The sequence below is a fragment of the Etheostoma cragini genome, chromosome 1 (genome assembly GCF_013103735.1).
Source record: "Etheostoma cragini isolate CJK2018 chromosome 1, CSU_Ecrag_1.0, whole genome shotgun sequence".
NCBI classification, from domain to species: domain Eukaryota; kingdom Metazoa; phylum Chordata; class Actinopteri; order Perciformes; family Percidae; genus Etheostoma; species Etheostoma cragini.
Window position 1 is genome coordinate 8,220,280 of NC_048407.1, and position 10,512 is coordinate 8,230,791.

General features: G+C 38.4%; 1 protein-coding gene across 1 annotated transcript in view; it reads left to right on the forward strand.

Moving 5' to 3' along the window:
• Nucleotides 1-1,279, forward strand: part of LOC117948042 — a 5,922-nt gene extending 4,643 nt beyond the window's left edge. The window contains exons 2-5 of the mRNA XM_034877481.1: nucleotides 141-290; nucleotides 590-723; nucleotides 842-978; nucleotides 1,273-1,279. Coding sequence (XP_034733372.1) covers nucleotides 141-290; nucleotides 590-723; nucleotides 842-978; nucleotides 1,273-1,279 — 428 coding nt within the window. The remainder of the gene's footprint in view (nucleotides 1-140; nucleotides 291-589; nucleotides 724-841; nucleotides 979-1,272) is intronic.
• Nucleotides 1,280-10,512: the final 9,233 nt, after the last annotated feature.

The following is a 10,512-nucleotide window of genomic DNA, read 5'->3' on the forward strand; positions in this document are numbered from 1 at the left end:
TTCCTAGTCAGTATAGGTCTTCAAATAAAGAGAACCTGTGATTTCTATCTTTATTTTTATTATTATTATTTTTTTTCTCTCTCGACAAATGCACAACAGATTTACTAAACAGCTTGTGCAACACTATTCTGTCTTTACAGTTGCCAAGAAATTTGACATTCCCACCTTGGACTTGAAGGTCTATGATGAATCGCAGACTGAAGTTGACAAGAAGGTGTTTGAGTTTCTTCTATTGAAACAAGACCTTGGTGTGCTGGAAATTTGTTTGCCTCAAAGCTCAAATCTTGATGGTGAGTTGATTTTTGGCTTAGAGCCTCATATATATCCATCCAGTCCTGCCTAGCCAGAAAATGGGGGACAAGCAGATAAATCTGCTAAATTGTTTCCTATTTTAAAGTTCTTTTGTTTTCTTTGCTAACCTGATTCATTCTTTGTTTAACATTAATGGGTGTAATGTAATCTAAGGTGAAATATTTGCATATTTTGTCATTAACTAAGTCCTACAAATGTAATGTTTTGAGTTAAATTGTTATGGTTTTAATTTGTTACAGTGTTAATCACACCAGTTAAATGTTAATATGTTTTTTAGATTTGTTGAGCTCCCCTGCAAGCAGTTCCTTTGCAAACTTGAGTGGAGACAATTCAAAGGACTCGGATGACACCATTTTATTGCAGCAAAGTCCTGATACAAGAAAGAGAGCTGAGGATGCTCGTCTAGGTCAGGTAGGCTCTGCAGAGTTCCCCAAGTCCATTCTGAGTGATACAAATACTTGATATTTTGGTACCGTTTTAAATCCAGAACACCCTACATCTTTTTTGTTTGTTTTTTATTCCCACTAAGATGATCGAAGGCGTTCTGAAGAACAAACCTGGAGGAGAGAGGATCTTGAATGAGTATGCCCGGACAAAAACTTTAACAGATAGCAGAAGACGCGATATGGTCAAGATATTGGTTGCACATATGACAAGTGAACATGGGTATGTTGTCATATACCTACACACCAAAACATATAAAGATTTAAAGGGCATTACACCACTCGTCTTTTTGCAGAAGGTGTCATTACACATTAAGTGTAAAGTGTGCGTGTGTGTGTCTATAGGACCAGTCCTTCGAGGCATATTAAAAAGGATTATGCAAAGGGAATCACTACCTTGTTTCCATACCTTGCTGATCCTAGGAGCAAGTTTGGCTATGTAAGTACTTTTAAACTAAGTCTATCCTATTTACTCCCTACTTCTTTGTGTACTCTTAAACGTTAAATGTTTGCCCAGAATGTAAACAGTGTTTAAATTGTTTAATTATAAGGTGATGTTTTTAATGCAAGATCTGTTAACTTTTCTGTATGCCCATTATCTCTAAGTTTAACTATGGTGGTATCAAAGCCCAGTTGAGTACAGCGCTGCAAGATTCAGACCTGTTGGGCTTGATAGAGCAATTCTTCACGTCATGTGTAGTTTCTGTGGAAAAAAATGGAAGAACTCTCTTTACTTTAGGAGCATTTTTACAATGCAGAAGATGGGAGTGGGTATCTGGCATGGAGACTGAAATTTGTTCAAAAGGAATCATCAGAGGGACAAAAGAAGACGCCACGTCAGTCACTGACAGGTATATATTATTTTTGATTTAAGTTAGACTTTTACAGGGTCCCATGGGTCCTTGAAATCCTTTTTTTTTTATAATTTAGAGTTTTAGGGCATAAAATCAATGAGTGTTTTTGAAAATGTATGTAAAGTCATATGTTTAGTGGACATGGCAATAGGGATCCACCGATCCTACTCTTTCAGTACCGATGCCTGGGCTTTGTATCTGTTGATTACCGATATCGTTGTTGAATTAATAATAAACTGTAAACCTTCCACCTTATACTTTTCTTCCACCGTGTGGAAGAGACTAAAGTCAGCAGACTTTCCTAACTAAGACAAAAACGACAATGTACGTATTGAATTCTTATTTATTTGTACACTCAACCTTTCCATCATACAACACACGTGCGACCTAGGGGGAAAAACAAACAAAACTGGATCAGCCAGTCGATCTGTTAATTGTTCCGATATCCGATCTTAATATCGGATTGGTGCACCCCTACATGGCAATAGTGGTTTACTTCATCAGCAGAAAGCTGAAAATGCAATAACTGAAATGCAATATTTTAATTTTTGTGGTTTACTTGTATTGTCAGGATGGGACAGTGACATGTCATCCGTTTTGGTTCTTATCCACCTTTTGCCACCGTCTCCACATGGCCACCAGCGACCAGGAAAGCTCTCAGCCAAACAAGCCAGTGAGCATCTTGTGAAGTTCATCAAGGTGAGGTTAAATTAACCATTTTAGGATTATGGTCAAATGTTTATTTGGAATAGGGAAACATTTTTGTTGTATTTGCAAACCGTGACTAACTTCAATAGACTAATAAGGTTCTTTTGTTGCAGACTGGGACCAGTGTCCAAGGGCATCTGGACAGCATCATGGAATGTCTTCAACCCTATCTGCTTGCTGTGGGGACCAAGAGAAGTGTAATTCACACTTACTTCATTGTGATTGACAAACATGCAATACCATGTAAGTCACCAGACTCTCTTGCCTGTTTTGATGAGCTTTTCAAAGCTCATTTTGTCTTTGGCACCTAGTACAACCCAGATCTGGCAAACGTGTACAGCTTTTTGCAAACCACCATTTATGAAATAGATGTTGATTCCACTAAGGTGAATCCTAGGGTTGCAGAGGTGAGGGCTCGGATGCTGCGCTGAGTCAAAACCTAAGATGTTGTGTTTCATTTGCAAAAGCCACCAGGCAAATGCCAATTCCCTAACAAAGCACTTAAAATTGATCCATGGACTTTGTTCAGGAAAGTCACTTCGTCTGAAATGCTGTCAGGCTGGTTGTTCACAAGTTTATGGCACTTTTTCTGGGTGTAGAAAGCATCTCAATAAAGCACATGAACCTTATTCTGATCCTGGTGAAGGCCCTTCTACAACTGAAGATTTAGCAGCATGTAATTTTGAGGACTTGCCATTAAGAAGTTCCCCTTCTGACTCAGTTCTTCTCAGTCAGAGTCTTGTAGACTGCTGCGCTACAACAGTAGCTGAACTTAAAGTGGCAGGTTTAGGCGAAACAACCATTAACTCTTTTGTAATTTCCATGGAAGAGATTGTTGATGATATTCATAAACAAGCAAAAGAATCTCTGAAGGAGTGTCTCTCTTTACAGGAGCCTATCAAAAGTGACGTTGAGCGTAAAATTGATCAGTGTTTTGAAAAAATGGAAAACCCTTTTGGTTTATTAAATTCTGAAACAAAGAGAAGGCAGTATTTTGCAGAGAAGTGGGGAGGGGTAGACCCAGTTGAATACGTTCTTGGTACAAGATTTGATACACTGCGCAATCGGACTACTGAGTCCTATGACCAGGTGGTTGTTACCGATAAATTTGTATATATCCCAATTTTGAAAACATTACAGTTTATTTACAACCACCCTAATATAAAGGAGAATATGCGGACTGATTTGAGTTTAAGACAAAATCTTCTTAATGATTTGTGCGATGGAGCTCTTTTTTTAAAGAATCATGCTCTATTTTCAAAACAGAAGCATGCAATTCAGATCCAGCTTTTCTATGATCATTTTGAAGCTGCAAATCCATTAGGATCCAAACGGGGAATACACAAATTGGGAGCAATCTATTTCACCTTGCGAAATGTTTCTCCAAAGTACAACTCAAGTCTGAATAATATTCATTTGGTTGCTTTATTTCATGCTCAAGACATTAAAACATATGGCTTTTCTAAAATACTTGATCCAATTGTGCAGGATATCAAAATCTTGGAGAAGGATGGAATCAAGGTTCCCTTGTATGATCAGCCAGTGTATGGAACTATTGTTCAAGTTACAGGTGACAACCTTGGTCTTCACTGTTTATTTGGTTTTGTTGAGTCTTTCAGTGCCAGATATTGTTGCCGCTTTTGTCTTGCTGAGAAAGAGGACTTTCAGACAGAATTTATTGAAAATTTACCCAAGATAGTTATGCGAACTAAAGCACATCATGCAGAACACTGCCAAAAAATGGAGGCAAATCCCAGTCTTCCCTATGTGATGGGTGTTAAACGTTCTTGCGTTCTAAACTCCTTGCAGTACTTTAATACGTGTGAAAACTTTTCTGTTGATATTATGCATGAAATCCTGGAGGGAGTGGCACAGTACGAAATGAAACTGCTTATACTACACTTGATAGAGAAGTAAACAACATCAAAGGAAATAGACAGGAGAATAAAGAGCGTTAACTATGGTTACATGGAACAAAACAATAAACCTCCTGCAGTGAAGTTAAGAGAGGACTCAAATGACCTGCGGTTAAATGCCATCCAATCATGGTGTTTACTCCGCAATCTACCATTAATCTTTGGAGACTTGGTTTGTCCCAATGATCGGCACTGGTATCTGCTACTGTTGTTGCTTCACATTGTCAACATTATATTTTCTCCAATGTTATCAAAGGGTATTACTATTTTTTTTAAACACTTGATCGCAGAACACCACAGGTTATTCCAGCGTTTATTTCCAAACAAGAGACTGCTACCAAAGCATAATTTTATGGTGCATTACCCTACATGTATTCTTAAAAGTGGACCAATTTTGCATAGCTGGTGCATGCGCTATGAAGCAAAGCATAATTTCTTTAAAAAACAATTGAAAAGCTTTAAAAATGTAACTAAAACATTGGCAAAGAAACACCAAAGTCACATAGCATACAGGTGGCAGACATTTGACCCCAACAGAGTAATGATGGGTCCAGGTAAAACAATTTCTTTAAATGTGATGGAATGGGGCTGTGAGATAGCTGAGACTCTTCAGGTACCAATGGACACCAAGGTTTTAAATGTTAGATGGGCCAAACACCATGGAAATGTGTATCGTGCAGGTTTAGTGTTTTGTCTTAAAGTCAGTTGTGAGATGCCAGTTTTTCACAAAATCCACCATGTTATTATTAAGGATGAGAGGTTATTGTTGGTTACTTTTGCCCTACAAACGGTATGTCTTGATGAGCATTTTAATGCATTTAAAGTTGTCTGTACTACAGAGGGACCTCATGTAGTCAATGTCAAAGAGCTTTTCTGTCACAAAGCATTTGATGTACAGGACTCATACAGTTGTGGTGATTCAAGTTTGTTTATTGTCCAATACTGTTTCCTGTGATACAAAAAAAATATGCGGAGTAACCACTTTACAGCCCAGACAATGTCTTGATTTACATGTTAAGGATTGTTCCTGTGATAGTCTGCACAGTAAGATAATTACAGGACAGATGTAAATGAATATATTGCCTTTATTTTCATTTACATGTATTAGAGGGAAACCGATCCCAAATGTTTTTCTTGATGTTAAACTGTTAAACATCAAATATTTACATTTTTGTATCTTAAAGGAAAGAATAAAGTGTACTTTGTTAAATAACATGATGTGTGAAATCCTATGTTGAGTAAAATACCAACAAACTATACAGATTAAAAACTATTAAATGTTTAGTAAAATACCAAACCATACCGAGTAAAAACAATACTATGTGGAGTAGAATACCAAACTGTACCGAGTAAAATCAATTCTATCTTGAGTACAATACCAAACCATACCGAGTAAAAACAATTCTATGTGGAGTAAAATACCAAACTATACCGAGTAAAAACAATTCTATGTGGAGTAAAAAATGAAAAATAGCAGTGGAGTTGATTTCATTTTATTCTACATAGAGTAAATTGTCATCATGTTGAGTTAAATATAAACACTGAATAGAGTAGAAATAACTCTAAAAATGTTACTCTGCAAGAAGAGTAAATTTCACTCTATTTAGACTGGGAGCAAATGTTATATTTTTTAGAGTACAATTTTGTTCAATTTGAGTAAAATTTACTCTGACGATTTTACTGTGTAGGCTGGCCCTTAAAAGCTGTGTTTTGTTGTTCAATGAGCCCAGGTTAGTTTAGCTGCGGAACAGTAGAAACTAGACATAGATTACAGTAGTTGTATTGGCTACAACTACTGTAGTTAATGTCTACAACATTTCCATTGCATAGCCTTGGGTTCTTGTTTTCTTTAAAAGATTCAGTACAGAAAATCTTCTTTCCATAGCATGAGATTTAGATCATCGTCTTCTGGATCTGCACCATCATTGCAGATATGAAGTTACACACAAGTTTAACATCCACCCGCTGAAGCATGAAATGTGGCTGTAAGAAATGTAACTGCAGTTATTACAAGCAAAGAGTCAACAATGTGCCCCACACTACTGCCCAGGGATGTTTGAACATTGAGTAACTCAACCATCTGCACTCCCTCTCTCATTCTCACTCACACACCCTTTCTTCAAGACCATCTCTCCTTGGGGAGCAAATGCGACGCAGCGATCCAGCACTAATTCTGCTGCCGCTGCTCAGTATAATCCAATCTGCTCTACTGGGGAAACATAGGAACAGGCAAAAGAGAAGAGGCCCCACAAACAAATAAACAACTCTACTCTTACGAACAACTGCACAGTTGAGATTTCCTTTCACACACATTCTTTTTGATTCAATTATATGTGAGGATGAGCCCAGTGCCATTACATTGTCTATTTGCAAATAATCTACATGTCTGTGCCCCATTTCTTAACAGACACTTAACTTAAATATAGCAAAAACAGTATCACTGATTGGAACTGCTCCTCCTTTGGATGTCCCTCCAGAAGTTCTTTGAGTGTAATCACTTTAAAATTGATGCTTCCACCAGAAGAGCATTAATATTTCACCCTCTGCAAATGAGGATTTAGCGTTAAATTCCTTGATGGCAGTGATCATGGCACAGTAATTAGTGAGATGGTTATGAGATTATAATTGTCATATTGTGTCCTCGTCAAAGGCTGTCAATCATAGCTCATATAAAGTTCATAAAAATAGAAGGGAAAGAGCAAGAGCTTGTCTTTTAGTAGTGTAGACAGAACTGACACACTAGTATAATGGGGTATATTCCCCAGACGACATGACTCTAAACTTAATTAAAGCTCAAAGGTGTGAAATTACTTCTTACATGCCTCGACCATGTTCACACACATGAAACATTAATATGTACACAACTAATGATGTATATGCAATTAAATAAGCAAACTATCTGTCTTGGATTGCAGGTTAATTATGGTATGGGTAAGTTGGCTATTTAACATAACCACGTGCATGCAGTGTAGTTTATTGAGAATTCTGAATGGGGGATGAATCACTGATTGCAGCTGGCACCACAGTCAGTCAGGACCACTTTAACAGCCAAACTTGGTGTTCAGAACATTCACATTATCTGTTTAAAAAATAAGCTTTTTATATAACTGCATAAATGCACATAATCCTAATGCTAATATATTAAATGTCAGGACATTAACATAATTTGCCTACAGAAGAGCAGGGCATTTCTATGACATCTAAAATAGAATGCCACAAGCCAGATTTTCCAACCTCTGTACTTCTCTTTAATATTTTCATTAACCGGCTCTGACTCCCATCCTTTCCTCTGCAGACTCCGACATCTCTCTGTACACCTCCCTTCCCTTGAAAATGTAAGTCGTACAGCAAGCAGATTCCTGAAAGGCCGGACATAGCAGGGGAGAGAGAAATACCTCTAAGGATTAGTTACTAATCCAGGCTTTGGTCTGGGAGACTCTGGCCTCTGCCTCCTGTCCTTCAAAATACTGGGAGCTCTGTCGGTAGGGTCATCGCTAATGGGTGGGGGCTTCAGGGTTTTAAAAGGAAGGGGTGATAGGGGTACTTGTTAGCAGGCCAAGGGAGTATCTGCTTTTGTCAGTGTGAAAGAGTAGCAGGACTGTAGCAAGATTAATCAAAGTGATACCCCAGTGATAATGGCAGCTGTAATTAGCTGCAAACACATGTGATCATACAGAAGATAGCATTAACCTGATCTATGATCAGGTCGATAACTTCACGATATGGTCATCATTTTCGGAATTTCCAATTAGCTTTAGGTGCTTACCACCCTATATGTTTGCATATACAGTACTGCAGTTGCACATAAACAGAAAGTGTCTTCAATCTCGGCTGGATTTTATCTGGATATGAGACACTGTAAAATATTGCCGAAGAGACAATGTAACAAAACAAAAAGGGCCAGAAAGTCTTAACGGAAATGATGCACTGCAGTTGATGTGTACATGTTCGCTGATTAAGAGTGGATTTTTTAAAGTTTTTATCTGAGTTTTTATGTTTTCCCTGCATGCAAATTACCACATGTGTGTTACACCCCAAACAAGGGGATCAAACCAAGTTCTCAACTCTTTGGGTTGTTGTGATTAAAGTGAAAGTATTATACACATCACAATGTTATATTATCATATCCAGTCATTAAATGTGTTCTGGTAATTCATTTGAAATACAAACATTACAACATTTGCTAAAAATTGGAGTAGAGCCGCTGCTCCTTCACGTCGAAAGGAGCCAGTTGACGTGGATGCCTCCTGGGGGCCTCCCTAGGGAGGTAGTCCAGGCACGTCCAGCTGGGCGGAGGCCTCGGGGAAGACCCGGGACTAGGTGGAGGGATTAAATCTCCAACCTGGTCTGGGAGCGCCTCGGGATCCCCCAGTCGTAGCTGGTTTAATGTGGCTTCGGGAAAGGGAAGTTTGGGGCCCCCTGCTGGAGCTACTGCACCTGTGACCAGAGATTATTAAAAAGACTAGACTACTGCTGAGTTCCTTATTACATTGTTCGTCTATTTACTTTTAAAATGTACTGCAGCTGCTATAATAAGTATGTACTGTAGAATTGGGACATATTAATTCTTCATAACAATGTGCCTTAAAATGTGACATGTAGGATTGTGGGTCAAAATAGCCAAAAAGGTATGCTGGCTTGCATAATGCAAAATCCAACTGGATAAAGTGGGACACCCTGTTATTTTTGGCATATTACATTTGACATAGGTTTGGGGCATACTAAATCTTTTTCTGACATACCATGGTAGTATGGGTATTTGAACGCCGGGTATAAGTCCTGAATTGTTTAATCGATGAGGATGTTAAAATTCTTAAAACACATTTGAAAGTGAGTCAGCACTTAAATCTCAGCCATTGTTTTATTTCAAATTCAGTGTGCTGGGGTACATAACCTAAAGCTCAATGGTGTTTTTTTCCTCCAACGTCGCCTTCCAGACAGCGAACCCTAACCTTTTCCCTAAACATAACCATTGCCGTGCTGTCTGGAAAGAGACATTGGGGTCAAAAAACACCAAACACCTAACCTAAACAATGTAAAACCATCACTGCCCTTTGTCATGTATACACCTAAATGTTTAGTACTGGAGGTCTAATTGGGTACACTAGACTCAACTCAGGAACACAGGGTCCTGAACATTGTGGCTGTGAGATGGCATACAATATATTGTCATCATTAAACTAATATGCTCATGTTTTGCTGTTTGTGTAGTCAATCAATTGAAATACTTCTTCTTTTTCTACATAGTTTCTGTCAAGTAGAGGATGATGTGGATTGCCATTCCGTTAGCCACTGTCAAGAACACAGAGATGAGCCAAACTAAGAATGACGCAAGTCCTTGCCTTCAAGGTTTGTCTGAGATTCTAATAAACAGAAACAGACAATCAATAGAAGGTCTGCTCACCAATTAACATGCTGAATAAGACAACTATCAGCCTGCTGTCTCCCTACTAAGACAACAATGTATCGTAAATAGTACCAAAAGATGATTTATTTAGTCATATTCACTGTCCTAGACCTACAGCATGCAACAGCAGTCCGGGTTCTTGCTTTTTAATTGTTTCAGTTTCTTGTTGAGTTAGCGAACTGGCATACCTGTTATCTTTGTAAATAACAGATTCTTAGACCTTGAGGTTGGCAGAAGAATTTCTCAAAGCTAGCAAAGCATCTGAACAAATGTACAGTGGTGTGAAAAAGTGTTTGCCCGTTCCTTTGCATGTTTGTCACACTTAAGTGTTTCGGAACATCAAACCAATTTAAACAATAGTCAAGGACAACACAAGTAAACACAAAATGCAATTTGTAAATGAAGGTGTTTATTATTAAAGGTGTAAAAAAATCCAAACCATCATGGCCCTGTGTGAAAAAGTGATTGCCCCTTAAACCTAATAACTTGTTGGGCCACCCTTAGCAGCAGCAACTGCAACCAAGCGTTTGCAATAACGTGCAATGAGGCTTTTCCAGCACTTTTCCAGCTGATGTTTTCCAGGAATTTTGGCCCACTCATCTTTGCAGAATTGTCCTAATTCAGTTACATTAGAGGGTTTTTGAGCATGAACGGCCTTTTTAAGGTCATACCACAACATCTCAATAGGATTCAGGTCAGGACTTTGGCTAGGCCACTCCAAAGTCTTCATTTTCTTTTTCTACAGCCATTCGGTGGTGGACTTGCTGGTGTGTTTAGGATCATTTTCCTGCTGAAGAACCCAAGTTCGTTTCAGCTTGAGTACACGAACAGATGGTCGGACATTCTCCTTTAGGATCTCTTGGTAGACAGCA